The 15598-nt window shown below is 34.6% G+C and overlaps 1 protein-coding gene across 9 annotated transcripts in view; it reads right to left on the bottom strand.

The window, feature by feature from the left end:
* LOC149557071 (tRNA/rRNA methyltransferase (SpoU) family protein) overlaps positions 1-15598 on the bottom strand; it is a 332528-nt gene that overhangs the window by 286249 nt on the left and 30681 nt on the right. For 7 of the 9 annotated variants that reach the window (XR_016364835.1, XR_016364836.1, XM_089831747.1 and 4 more), the window contains exons 3-8: positions 6332-6426; positions 5711-6249; positions 5300-5525; positions 4813-5166; positions 4185-4338; positions 3899-4036 (exon numbers count right to left, since the gene is read on the bottom strand). Coding sequence is in view for 7 of the 9 variants with exons in the window: in XM_089831747.1 (XP_089687873.1) it covers positions 3899-4036; positions 4185-4338; positions 4813-5166; positions 5300-5525; positions 5711-6249; positions 6332-6426 (1506 nt within the window). In the remaining 2 variants the exon portion in view is untranslated. Of the gene's footprint in view, positions 1-3898; positions 4037-4184; positions 4339-4812; positions 5167-5299; positions 5526-5710; positions 6250-6331; positions 6427-15598 lie in introns of those variants that run through there. The other 2 variants (XM_089831749.1, XM_089831754.1) reach the window with 2 other exon arrangements.

Genomic DNA, 15598 nt, shown 5'->3' with positions numbered 1-15598 from the left:
AAAAGTTTTGTACTGTTACCTACATTTTGTGGTGACAAAATGCAGGACAACAAAAACAAAAGTCCAAATGCTGCTAGGAATGTGTACGGCAGCCTCACAAATGCATCACACATTCTTAAATGCAGATTGCAGGTATGATGAATTAATTTGCAGCCCTGAACTCTCATCAACCAACTAATATCCTTCAACAGATAACATCTTCTCAATCACGGTAATATAGAGGAGAATCAAGAAACAAATTGTTATGTCACAGCAACAATTTGCATCAAATTTCAAGAACAATCTCAAAAGTCCAAACCCTCAGCACTAAATTCTTCTTCCAAAGCAACAAAGAATACAATCATGGAAGATAATGTAACAAGAACAATTTCAGACTTAACCACAATACCTCAGCTATGGAAAGCACAATCAACTATGAGTACCACAAATCAAACCCTTAGACCTCAGCAAGGGCACAAAATCATAAGACTCAGAAACGTCACCAAGACAACAAAGAAAACAATATTCAATTGGATGCTTTACTCATCAAATGGGCTCATATTTATAATCTCCAAATGGCACAAAGTTTCCCAAATGCAACTTCACTTAAGAAGCTTCCTCAACACAATATTAAAATATAACAAAGTTCCATATAATATAGTTATTAATTACTTTTGGCTCCCAAAAATGACCTTTTCCACCATAACTTAATATTTTGAAACACAAGGCCACTATTTCTTGTGCCCACGATTTCAAACTTTTTGTCCCGATTCCAATGAGATATGATACTGAGGTCACCAACATTAAACACCAACAAAAATAGCAACCTTAGCATATTTAGATGAATAATAATAATTCACCCATCTTGCGAAAACAGCTAAAGTAGCATCATAATCTAAATCTAGCAACACCAAAGTGATCCTGATGATGAAAGACGATGAATGAACCTGACGAGGTGACTTACTATAAATAGACGCTCCCTCCAAGATTCTTGGAGCCCAAACCAAAAACTTGAAATAAAAACTAAGAGCATCACTCCACTCCTTTTACTCAACTTAGCTCATTGGAACCAATAGTCTAACTTACTATAAATAGTAAGTTCCTCAAATGGAGCCAAAGCACACTATAGGCTGTTGGAAAGCTTATAACCACACAACTAAGACCCTCACATCCCACTGTTAGCTCACAAGGGTTGCAATGGTGAACTGACCAAGCCAACTGCAAGAACTTGCTAAAAATAGGGACATTACATTTGGGAACCAACAGGATTGATGGGCATTACTTAGCGTGATGGAAAATCTTTTCAGTGAGTATCAATATCCAAGATCATATGTGTGAGCTATTTGGAATTTATGATGATGGTAGAGACATACCATGGGAGACTATGGATCAAAAAGGTGAAAGAAGTGATGTTGTTACCTCTCTTTATAGAGTTTCTTGACTTATTTTGGATCTTGGAATCACATTGAGATTTATCTGGGATCATTCTATTTATGAGCTACCATTGCCTGAGGACAGACAAATTTTGAATGAAGGTATTAAGAGGTGACTAGGGAATTCTCATTACCTTGGAGAGCTCAAGTTTCAATTTCTTGGCTTTCAACAACTCAAAGTTTATTAGTTGATGACAAAGCCCTTTGTAGCATCCTAGGTTTTCTTGGGTTTATTCTACTTAGTCCTTAAAGAACACTGCTATTTATAATAAGTGTTCATCTACCACCAATCTTTCTAGGTTTTTTCTCTTTGGTCATTTTTTTAAAAAGATTATAATAAGTACTGATCTAGCACTGATCTTTTCGGTTCGCTCTCTTCAACTCTCACAGAGAACACTACTATTTATATTAAGTGCTTTTGTTGGCATCAATCATCGTCTTTCAAAATCAGTTATTGTTCAAGCATGATCAATTTTTTGTTTTCCATCTCTTGGTGAACTTTTTAAAGGTGATGATTATTACTTTAATATTTACACTTAAGTAGTAACTCGGCAATTAATTATTCACTTTACTATTTCAATATGGAAGTGTTATGTGTTAACCCCCAATGTTGGATGCTAAGGCAATCAGGAGGTTAAGAGGGGGGGTGGGATGGAGCTTCTTTTTTCACATGTTGAGATATTTTAAAGATGAAGTAAATTATCTAATTTTAGCTCTAATTCCCAAATTAAAAAGCCCTGATTCCCTCCAAACTCTATAAAATGGAGTTTCAGCTCTCATTTCATTCATTTAAAACTTGTAAAATTAATAGGGGATCATTTTGTAATCATAAGAGAATTCTTCCAAGGTTGAGGAGGAAAGCCCTCATCAAACCATCAAATTTAGTGGTGATGATCCTCCCTAATTGGTTTAGGTTCATTTCTACCTTAGGAAATATAATTGCCTTAACAATTGTAGATCAAAGTTACAAAATAGAGTGAAAATATTCAAAGTACTTCGATTGCAAACTTGTGGGTTTGTTATTTGGTATTTTTTTGCATGGGTTTTGTGACAATTCTGGAGGGCTTTCAGCCTTCAGGTACTCTACAGTGGCCATGCAACTGAGGTTTTAGGTGATGCCCTAGTTGTTAAAGAATATTTTTTATGTTAAAAAAATATATGGAACAAGCTTATACATTAAGATTATGCAACCTTTGCTAGGCAATCAGATTGGAATATTTAAACAGGGGAATGCTGTTATTATTTTACTGAATTGGTTTTCTGATGGGATAATTGGTATAGCAAGGTGTTTGGATGGGTTTTGAAGGTGCAGTACAGTTAGAACCATCACCCAAAACTCTAAATGTTGCTGTTTGGAATGCTTTGGTGAGTGTTTCTTCATCTCTCACAAGTTTAAATGGTGTTGAATGAAACTGGGGCAGTTGATGCATCTTTCCACAGCTATTTGAGAGTCATATGAGCAACAAGGAGTGATATTTAAAATCAATTGTGGCTGCCTTGTCCAACAAGTTGTGAACAGAAAACATATAGCTTATGCTGTTTAATGTTTCGGACTTGTAACATTCATTTCTCTCTATGCTTTCATGATATTTCTCATTCTGTTTGTTTCAGACGTTGTGTATTCAGTGCATTGTTATATGGATTTGATTTTCTATTTTGGTCAGTTGCAACAGAAGATGAGTGTATGCTGATTCTGATATCAATTTAATTAAAGCAGTATGTTTTCATTAATAAGGTTTGTTATCATTTTTTATTGAAAAACTAGACAAAACATTCTACAGGTGTTATTACATATTGTGATATAAATATGAGTATTGCCAAGCATCAAGAAGTAAAATTCGACTTATAGTTCATATCACAGACTTAAGAGTGTATATGTAACCAAGTCAAGTGAGTGACAGATCGTATTCAACACCATTTCAACTCATTGTGTCTCTACTTCTAATAATAATTCAATAGCAATACAACTGCCAATAGCAAGCTGGTTCTTGCCCGGAGGTTTTCCAAGATGAGATCTCTGTACTCACTTCTCTATCATGGAATTATCTCCCTTCATAGTCTCATTTATTTTGAATATAACTAGTCCATTCCATAATAGTGTTGCTTCTAGCTTTCTACAACCATATTTCAATGAGCTACACATCATAGGTACACCAGGATCAAGCATTAAGAGCTTAATTATAGTCAATAATATACTAAACTATATAAGTATCATATATGTATGACATTTTAGCCAGTTTAAATAATTTTGAGCCTTAAATTTTGTACAGATATAGCTTAAATGTAAAACCACGGACAGTGTAGAAGTTTGTCTGCTAAGTAAGTCTGTAAACCTATGTGTCCACCCAGTTGCAGATTATTATTCAACTGACTTTCCAAGCTGATGAACAGACCAGACAAGCACAATGAGCCATTATTTTACAGTTTAATAGAATGTGAATCTCTGCACATAAGTGTGAAGAAGAAAACTCTCATCTCAGACTCACCAAAATCTCTGTGATGTGCTGGATCATTCAGTGCTTGTAAAAAAGGACCCAAAACAAACCATTCTGGAATAAGTGCCTCTGAGTTGCCAAGTTTTGACCAATCCAACTCCAAAAAAGACTGCATAATCATTCGACGAACTGTAATATTTTCATTACAAATAGTGAGATACTTTTACATACAAACTAATTCAGAGGAAAAAGTGTAGACCAAAAGACTCATTCATGAGAAAAGAATTTATCTTCTGAAAAGAATTATATGTTAATATAATTTGTAATTGTCACTTACCTTGTGGATTTCCATGGTGAAATCCACGTTGCCACAACACAGTTATCCATGAGAATGCAACATCTGCACTTTCAATGTGACTTTGATGATCCCAAATAACTGTATGTTGGCTTCTGGAGTCACACCCCTCCTTTGTAGCTACTAATAAAGATATCTGATAAACGTAAAAAAATCTTCGTTGTCAGGAAACGACTTGTGAAAAGCAATTTTTAAAATGTTTGGTATTTTCTTTAAAATATCATTGAATGACAATCCATAGAGTTTCCCTGCATTGTCTATGCCCATGATCACAATAAAATAACTAATGTCGCTTTTGTTGCACTACGTCATTCGATATTATCATTTCCTATATACATCATAAAATATCATTCAGAGACTTGCTTATAATGAAATTGTTGAGATCAACTGGTCATACCTATATCCCAAATCAATCTTTCTTTATTCAACATGTTTCATGTGAACAAGTAAAATATAAATGTAGTGCAGCTCAGACAGAGAATTAAAAAGGTAAACAGTCTGGTCTAAACACAACAAAGCCTTCAATTAATAAAAGAATTGTATGCAATCTTTCATAAAATCCACCTGCAAGATGTGGAGGTAATACAAGAGAATAAGTGGAGAGCATGACCTGATGTGACCAAGCTGCCTCAATCAAGTGAGTCCCATACTCTTCAAGCATTTCATGCAAAACAATAAAAACTTCCCAACGTTGCCAGCGATCAGCACCCTTTTCATGATCTTTATTGATGAGACCTACACCTAATGACTTGGCCTCCATTTCAGCCCATCTTTCCCTCTTTGTCATGCCAGAATTAGCCAGGCCTTCATTTGTCTTCTCATGTTTTTTCTGAAAACTCTTCTTCTTTTTTGATTGATCATCTATCTTCTGCAAATGATCATTGCTTGCACACTGTCGCCTGTTTTCTAAAGCAACCTTCAGAATATATAATGATCTTTTACGCGTTATTTTTTCTTTGTCAACCTGGTAAGCAATTTATAATTTTTTCAAACAAAAAACCATCATAAGAATCAAAAGAAAACGACTATAAAATGACTAGAAAAATTCTTTCTAATTAAAATGGACTTTTAGTTTCCATCTTGGCTAGAAGACATACCAAACCTGCTCGCAGATACTCCCAGAATTGTTTTTCTTCCCGTACATCAAACATTTTAAAGGAATTTGTATGTTTAGAATGTTCCCTCCCATCACTAACAGAAGGTAACATAAATTCCAAAACCAAAGTCAATGCTGTGTATCCATCTTGGCACTCAAGTGATCCCTGGGAAAACAGAGACTTGCAAGAGCTCCAAACTTTCTGCATGACAAGTACCCTGTACACACTTTTCAAATCTCATTTTAACATGCATGTTTTACCTAAAGAAGAAATATTACAGAATAGAAAAAGTGACTTCAAAAAGGAATATTTTAAGATTTTCTAGATAAAGTCTCACTTAACCACAAGAGCATTTAACTAGCAGCTTAAATAGGAAGTAAACAAAACATCATCCAAATGCAAAATTATTACCAGGAATTGACATCTACTTTCCCCAGAGAGTTGGCTTCAAGCAATGCAAGTTTATCGACTGTCTTCAGAAGAGATGGTAAAAGAATTGTCATTGCACAATATCGCACTTTACAATCTGAAGATTCTGAAAGCATATTCAACGTTGCATCTAGAAGATATGAAACCATATGGCTAGAAAAAATCTCGACAGGAGAACTATGACTGCCACAGCCATCATTTGCAAGTAAACTAACTCCACTAGAACTCAATGCCTTCAAAGCAGCTTGCATCAATGTAGCCAATAACTGGCATGCCACCAATAAAGGAAAAAGCCCATCTATGAGTCCCAAATGTTCTCCACATAATTTCAAAGCGTTCATGCCAGTTATGGTACCCATAACTGAGGGGCATACATAAGCCTGCAAGTTAGAAGATGAATGATCTAGTGGCTCAGAAGCAACACAAGATGTGACTGCCTTTACACAGTAAGGTAGTAATATCATGTCCATCTCTCCCCATAAATGCTTTTCCGTTGCAATGTCAGCCAATGCCTCTGCAACCTAAAAAAAATACTTCAAAAAAATTCCGAATGAAGTTGATGTTCAGTGGTCAAACACTTAGTTATTACAGAAGATAAATTACCTGATTATGCAAGACGGAATGTGCAATAGATGTTCTTTTCAAGATAGGGATATACACTCTCCAAATAAGTGCTGTCAAATCATCCATATCACTTCCTATAAACAAGGAAAAAAGCAACTCTACTTAATACTCAGAATTCTATGTTTCCTTCATCCTTTAAAAGGAAGCATAAAATGATATTTCATTTTGCATAATTTTAGATAATTTCTGCTTTCCAAAATTTGATTATAATTATTTTCAGTTTCTCAATTCATAAAGTAGAGATGGCTATACCATACAATGGTCATCATCATACAGATCTAAATTTAGAAATTATGAACTGTGATTTCTAGGCAAATAATTAATTATGAACTTGAAGGAAAGGACAGTGAACAACCATCACAAGATAAGACAACAGTTTTACCATGGTATTTAGATTATGGAAGAAAACTCTGGCAAAAGTGAGATAAAAATCCTAATTCACTATCTTCAATTGCAAATACAATTACATACCCTAATTCACTAGAAGCGTGGTTAAAATGCAAAATGGTGAGGGTATTCAATTGGAAGAATTTTTAACAAGGCTATTCCATTTGCGGATGATCCCATTTTGATTGTCAAATCTGCTCATGGTTTGCAAGAACATTTACATACCCTTGAACATTTTCTAGTAAGGTGGGAATGCAGGTTAATATCAGCAAAACTAAAGTCATGGTTTTCTCTACTAGCTAAAAACAGAATCAGCATAAGTTTTATTTTGAAGGCAATATTCTTAAGGAAGTTACGGATTACAAATATCTCAGCATTGACTTTAACGAGAATCTAAGATAGGAAAGTTGCAGAAAGAAAATAATTTTAGGAAGTTGAAAGGCCTTTTATGTTCTTCAAAACAAATGTAGAGAGGCAGAATTTTGGGATTGGAAAACTACTCAAGCCCTTTTTGGACTTGTAGTTTTGCTGGTTATTCTTTATGGTTGTGAGGTGTGGGCTAGCAGCACTTCTATCTCACAATGGAAGTACAGTCAACTTGGAATTTACGAATCCTCTTGGAAGTCAATTAAATCCCTTCTTTTCTTGCAATTAAAAGCTGAAATATCAAATACAACGGTTTATTTTGCCTGTACAGATCTCAGAAGTCACCAAAAGTCAAATAGCAAGGAAATTTGATGCATTTCTGGGCATGGCAAACAGCTCCAAAGAAACACTTTCAAGTCAGAAGCATTATTTTTTTAACGTATAAAGTGATAAGAGAAACAGACTGCTCAAGTTTAAAGTACTGCAGCTGGACAATTGAGATCCCACAAAGCAGTGGATAACGAGACAGCACAAATAGATAATTTGGATGTTACAGTATGTTAAGATGTAATGAGGAATTGAAATTTGACAGTATATCAACTACAAGCAAAGATTGTGAACATGATCAAGTTTGAAGTCTGGAAAAATGAATCATAAAAGAAGTTAGGAGGGAAGACCTTCAGAGCAATAAAGAACTTCAATGATTTAAGGAGACCAAATACCTGTCTCAACTTACTGCAAAGAGGTTAAAAACTTGACTGGAAGAAAGTTGTTTAATGCATTTGTGCCTCTCAACTGACCGAAAGAGAAAAAAGACTTCTTGATCATTGTTCTCTCCCATTTGCTGAAGTGGATCGTAGTTCTGATCGTGGAAGATGATTCTTTCAATCTCCTTTAATTTTCTTGGAAAGAACTTCTTTATTCCCTCCAAATATATCTGCCTTTTATCAAAAAGAAATGTCTCTTCATAAGAGAAGGGACATCAATTTTCATAAACTTAATTCCAGCTAAACAACTTGCACCTCTTCACTTATGATTTAACTTATTTCGAAGTCACACCTCTGTAAGGTATAATCGATGCTTTTCAAATAACTGAATGTCACCTCAATTAATAATTATTTCATTAGATGATCAGTCAGAATAGTAATTAAATATATCTTTAATTTATAAGATCTTATCCTTTCAAAATGTCATGAGCCAAAATAATAGATAATAGATGATGACTATATTGTCATAGACACCCAATAATGTATAGAATATAATAATAATAAACACATTTATTTTTAACCAATAGTAACCCTTGTAAAATTTACTATTGTTATTATTATTATCTATATAACTAATCATAATAATTAATATCTTCGAACTATTCAATTCATATTAACTAATCAAAATAAATCATAACTACAATTAAATCATTTACAATATTTTAATAACCTAATATTACCAACATGATAGCTTAAGTTGATGACATCGACACATTAACACCACATATTGAAGAATGTGACTCTTGGAAAGGTTCATGGAAGACTACTTATAAAAGATACCCAAGGCGTATTAGGAAATCAACGAAAAACATAAATGAGAATACACATTTAAAATGAGCAACTCTAATTGGCCACGATAGGCAAAAACATTAAAAGAAAAATGGTATATTTAAAAGGAGCACCAGAAAGGAAAACAAGGCCAAAAACATAATCCGGGCCATTCCTCACAAGTTTGACCCTCTTTATGCACAAACCAAGCATGATTCAGCTCCACGTGGATACTTTGTGGGGGTTTAAAATTAAAAGGTATGAAAGAGATATGTCATCGTGGTTTCTTAAGTTGCATTTAGTACAAGTACAACACAAAAAAAGCACATTACCTTTATGCATTGCTAACATCAGCCATAAGCCACATGTCAAATGAGGTAAGTCATCCATTATTATATATGTTATGACATAAATAGTATGTTATTAAAAGAAGAACAAATTAAGGATCTTTTCTAATACGTAAATATTTATTATTTTTATTTATATGGTATTCACTTTATATAGTTACTTAGGATTATTTATTAATAGTTTAGATAAGTAAAATAGAACTAATTCTAATAGAGGTATTTTTAAATTATAAATGATAAATTTGATCTTATAATATTATTATTTTTTTATATAATTACAATTTGAATTGTGATCAGGAATGTATAATGTTACCAAGGAAATACTTGTGTGAATCCAATGAAGGTGTATGATTTTAAGTCTAATACAACCATGATTGGCAATATAAATAATTTGTGGATAAGTCTAAAAGACTTCTTGCATTATTGTGTAGTGCATAAGGAGTGTGTACAGGGGGAGAAGTAAATTGCTTACGTTGGGACAAGACAGTGAGAACCCCACGTAGGTCGTGTCCGATCTTGAGCAGCTGTAAGTCTACCATCCATTACAGGATTTGATACATGGGGGATTGTGGATGATATTCCAAATCACTAGTAGTATTGGATTGTGATATTTACAATAAAAGGTGCATTATTGTGTAGTGCATAGGGAGTGTGTACAGGGGGAGGAGTAAATTGCTTACGTTGGGACAAGACAGTGGGAACCCCACGTAGGTCGTGTCCGATCTTGAGCAGCTGTAAGTCTACCATCCATTACAGGATTTGATACATGGGGGATTGTGGATGATATTCCAAATCACTAGTAGTATTGGATTGTGATATTTACAATAAAAGGTTTCTATTTACATTCTAAGATCATTTTAAGACCAACCTATTAGAAGGGCTCATCACAGAAAACTGCACCTATTCAATCTTTGACTAGGATCTGACTTGTCTTTTTATGACTCAAGCTTTTCAAGCAAACATACTTCACACCTTTTATATCATTACTGACCTTATTTTATTGCTACATTTAATCATGTCTTAGATAAGATAAGGTTTGTCTTATTTAGTGTTTAGTACTTTTGTTCTATGTTACCCTGGATTTCCAAGATGGAGGAAAAAAGGCAACGGGTTTCCCAGATGGAATTTTTTCCCCTGAGCAAGGGATAGCAATGGGGACAGCTACTTCAAAAAAAAGGAAAATCTAAAATATATAGTGAAATTTTAGATATTTGTATGAAAACATGGTGAAGCATGCTTGTATACATTATAATACCTTAACATATAATGTTTGTGTTAAATTAGGGTTCACATGAGAGTGGAAGTCAAGACAAACTATCAAAATTCGAACATTAATTTTATGATACAGCCAAGGGACGAGTTTTCAAGAGTTTTTGAGTTTCCCAAACATCCCCATTTCCAAGACGGGTCAAATTATACCAAAAATGCATCCCCAAGTAACACTGGTTTTATTCATTTTATCTTTTTTCACTAATACAAATCAGGGTCCACCTTATTGGATCAGGCTTATTTGCTGAGATAGACCTGTTTAACCATAATTGGCCTATACCCAGGCCATTCAAAATGACCTGAATGGAGAGCATGTTTGCCATGCGGGTCTCATGGTTTTGATTATGAATTTGTTAAAATCCAAAAAAAAATTAAAACCCAGGACTTTGAAAGGGGCTGATCAAGATACGGAAAGGAGTATTGAGGAAAAGGGCTATGATTCTAAGACGCAAGATGAAGCTGAAGGGAGTATGGCAAGCCCGAAAAAGGGCTTGGGTGGAAGCTCAAAAAAGAAGAAAAAGACTGTTGAGGATGTTGATTCTGACCGTGACCAGGAAAGTGACTTTGTGGAGGAAATTGTTAGAGACCATTTCAATAAGAGGAGTGGCGGCAAAGGAAAGGGCAAAGGCCGTCAAGATGAGTGGGTTTCTCCTCCTTCTGATGATGAGCCTCTGGCTCAACAGTTGGAGAGGAAAAGAAAACCCTTAAAGCGACAGAAGGATAGGTATAATACAAAGAAGAATGGGGAATCAGATAATGAGGATGACGGAGAATAGGGGCATATGTCAGATTTGGATGGTAAACTTGAAGGTGGGAGAGGGTCCTCTAAGGGTTTATTCAGCAACCCAGGTTCTATTCTGAAGGAGATTGGTATCCTCAAGCAGCAAATGTAGTTGTTGGGTAAGGAAATGGAACAATTGAGCAAAACTTCCAGAGGGGAGCGAACTTTAGGCCGGCATATTGACAAGCTCTCAAAGGTTATAGGGAATGCTGAAGAAGTGAAAAATCTCATGCATAAGGTCCCAGTGATCAAAGCTAAACAGAGGGTTATGGATAAGGATATTAGCAACATTCAGGGGAAGGTGTCCAAACTGGAAACAAGGATGGGTAATATGGAGAAACTGGTTAAACAACTGGTGGACAATGTGAGTATTCTCTTGAAGAGGAATGAGACTGATAAGGGCCAAGATTCCCCTCTAGGGGTTGATACTAAGGGACCAAGTAAACGTACCCGTGCTCACTCTAAGAAGAATGAGGAGATCAGTAAGAAGGACGAGGTGAAGGCTGTTGCTGATGACATGCAAAGTCTGGTGGATCAAGCTGTTGACCTGATAAAGACTTCTTAGCTGGTTGGTTGTTGTTCCTTTGCTGTACTTTTGTTGTTTTTTCTAGTGCTGTCTGTTGTGACCTCTTGGATGTTTTTGTTGCAGGTCTGTCTCATGTTGCTTTAGGATACTTCTTTCTGTTGTTTTGTTTTCATGCTTATCTCTAGACTTCTGTTGATGTAAAGGTTTCAGGTAATTTAAAACCTGTCTTTACTTAATCAAAACCATAATTGGCCTATGTTTAAAATACTTGAACTTAAGGTATGCTGATTTAATTTATGCTATTATGATGCAAGTAAGGAAACTACACACTTATTAGAGATCTTACTATCCACGATCTTTAATGTTCATGCTATCCTTATTATTAATCATGTTTGAGATGAAAGAAGTTTAGAATACAACAGGTTGCTTAGATACTAATCACAATCAGATTCTCTCAAAGTTCACAGATCCAAGCCCTTATCCTATCTTGGGACTATGCCAGAAGGTGCTCAAGGTTGCTGATCCCTACCCTATCTTGCGAATTATCCAGTTGACTCGATTTGGACAAGCCTCTCCTTCGATACATCTCTATGAAATTGTTAAAGACTGAATGAACAAAGAAAACAAAACTACTATAGCATTAACATGAAATTTTAAATAGAGTTTACAAACACTAGTTATAGCATGAACAAAAAAGCAAGGTTGTCTTAATAAAGATGTCCATGAATAGACCTGAAAGAGTGAACTAAAAGAAAGCCTAAATGACCATTATAACTAGATCTAGCTAAATATAGCAAGATAACTAAAAATATTCTAATACTCTCCCTTAATAGTCATTCTATCAACTACCCTATAGAAGACAATACATGTTGCAATCACAAATACTTCAAAACATTCTTCAGAATGATTTGCTCGTGTGAGAAAAGAGCCTTCCACAAACTTTTCCATTAACTATCCCAGAATCGGCAAAACCGCTAATCAGAAATCATCACAGAATCATCCAACCTAATGTTGAATAATGGAACTGTCCTTCCCTAGAAATAGAGACACACAAAGACCAGCTACTGAAGCCTCCAAACTATTGCAAAAGAGCTTAATGCCCCAAAAAAGACTGCAAAATACCTTGATTTGAAGAGCACAAAACATCATTTTTCAATCAAAAACAATAAAAAACTAGAATGAACATCCCATGCGAACTTTGCGTGTTACAAAAACCAAAAAACAATTTTTTTGGAGAAAATTTGATGAAAAACAAACATGATTTTTGAGGTGAAAAATCAAATGAAACCAAACAAAAGTCAAGATACAGATCAAAGAATACGAAACTCCATTTTTAAGAAAAAACAATAAAACCCAATTGAATTTTTTCTAAGGGAGAAAAATTATGAAACCCTTTAGATAATTTTTGAGGAAAATTTATTAAAACCCTCTCATGATATGAGCTGATCAGAATGCATAGGAGGTAAACTCCTTCTCATCTTAATACAAAGCAGTTGGGGCCTTGTGCTAAGCCTCATCCTATGAAAATTGTGTGGCTACTAACTGTTTCCTGTAATCTTTCTTAATGTGACCCGACATCTAACACTAATTGCATTGAAGACATTCAAAAAAAACCCTTTGCTGAGTTTTCAATTAGACTGCAAATTTTAAAAATTTTAAAAATTGCCCCAAAAAAATAACTAGTACACAGAGAAAACGCTTTGAAGCTTTCAAAAATCCTTTGAACTTCTAGAAACAATTGTCACTAAAATTTCTTGAAGAAATTTTTAAAATTATAATTTTTTTCAAAAAAATTGAGCCCTCCCATAAGAGAGTTAGGCTCAAACCCACTATGATACCACGAAATTGTTAAAGACTGAATGAACAGAGAAAATGGAATTATTATTGCAATAACATTGTTAATGTTATGATTCTGTCGGAAAAATTATATTATATATATGAGATATATAATATATGACAAATATTATATATGGAATAATTAACTTATATTAAGAATGATATATATATATATATATATATAGAGAGAGAGAGAGAGAGAGAGTATATTAATTTTGTTATAGCTATAACTAATGTAAGTTAATATATTAAAGAGACATGTCTCTTCAAGAGGCATGCCTCTTTATATTATATATATATGTATGTATTCATTCGAATAGTAACTTGGAACACACGTAAATATCCACAAGTGCTATTACAAGTTACATATCTATTTCACTAACATGGTATCAGAGCACATTTCAATCCTGAGAGGAGTAAAGTATAGAAATTAAGATAATTTTGTTTCAATCCTGAGAGGAGTAAAGTATAGAAATTAAGATAATTTTGTTAATCTGAGTTTGACAAAATCATGAGCAAGATGATCAACATTTGCGTGAAATGTTCTGCAAATCGATGCCAAATGAAAGGCCCAACACATGAAGAGTTTCAAATATGATTTTCCGTAGGAACTCAACTGCCAACTGCTTGACAATGTGAGTGACAATGCCATTGAAATAATTTATCATGTATGTATTATATTGAAGGCAGTGACAAAGAAGGTCATAGAAGCAACAAACCTAATGTCAAAGTTGTGGGTGACCTCTTTTGTAGCAGCAACATTATGTACAGGAACAATAATGACTGTAACATAAGAAGAAAATAAAATAATTGACAGTGACAATACTGAAGAATAATACATGCATCAATAGTAAACATATTTGGATGATTTAGATTAGAGAGGTAGATTTCCCACTAATCTAAAGGATGTTGCAATGACATTCAAAATATGTTATATCTTGTCGCTGCTAGAGATGGAATATCAGTTTTCTCTGATATGATTGGAGTGTGCAGATTAAGATCTTTGGAATTTCATGAGCATGTGTGCATGCCAAATCAAGCTTCAAATTTATAGATTGGGCTTGATGAAACACAACTCAGATCAAGTGGTTGCTAAATGACTATGTTGCCGAGTTATGTGAGAAAGACGAGCAGTGAGGGCACGAGTCTATATTGATGGCACAGTGTATTTTTGCATTGAGACTACTATTGAGATATGAAGGTCGCCGAGTGGGCACCTGCGAAGAATGCCTGATCCAAATTAAACCACGTGTTTTGATGTTGCTTAAGCATTGCCTCTTATGTGGGGTTGTCAATGACAATGTTTGATTAATGGAAGAAGAAAGGGCTCACTTAATGTCTTATGTTTTGTATCGAGTGGATGCTTGGAGAGCTTGGTCAAATGCTTGCACGCAGATGTATCACCTCATTGTCATATTTATTGAAAGAACTCGTAGTTCTAGTTCTAAATTGGCAGACCGGATTAGCCTCCCTCATTGCCATCTATGGCGAGCAGTACAGTACAGTGGTTCTCACAAAAGTATATGAATTTTGTTTCTGATCCTAAGATATACTTTAGATGGAATTAGTATCTGAATATATTTCCAAATGCCGATAATGGCTGAGTGCTTGAGTCTAAATGATGATAATGTTGTCAAACAAATTATTCAATATATATTGTTCTCATAAGAATCTAAATGTTTAATGCTGATCTTGAATGGCAATCAAATCTCACTCGAACTATATAAATATATGACTATGCGACATTGGTATGATATGTTGCAAAGATAAATATCGTCTTTCATCCTTTATATATGCACATCGCATAATCACAATGATGTGGAGATGTATTTCTTATTGTTGGTTATAAAGTTCGATGAAATCAAAATCACCACTAATATCGTTGAAAACTCTACAATGAGAGATAATCATGAATACCCTACGATGAGAGATAATCAAAGAGGTGCCAACGATCTCCACAGATCTTGTGGAAATCTAGAATAATTAGTCAATGCTCAATGAAGAGTTCATGGCACTCGGGTTGGGCTTCGTCTCGCTTACTTCCAAGTGTGCAATCAAGATGCACTTCTTGTGCGATTGCCAAATTCGAAGTGGAGATCCCGTTGATGAAGCAAATTGCTCTACCACTGACTACGATCTGACCAAATAAAGGGGCATAATCATTGTTAAACATCGATGCGGTTAAGAGTTAAAACCAAG

This window comes from Cupressus sempervirens, chromosome 5 (genome assembly GCF_028749045.1).
Source record: "Cupressus sempervirens isolate cs-2001-9-10 chromosome 5, ASM2874904v1, whole genome shotgun sequence".
NCBI lineage: Eukaryota > Viridiplantae > Streptophyta > Pinopsida > Cupressales > Cupressaceae > Cupressus > Cupressus sempervirens.
This window is presented reverse-complemented; position numbering and strand designations above follow the sequence as displayed.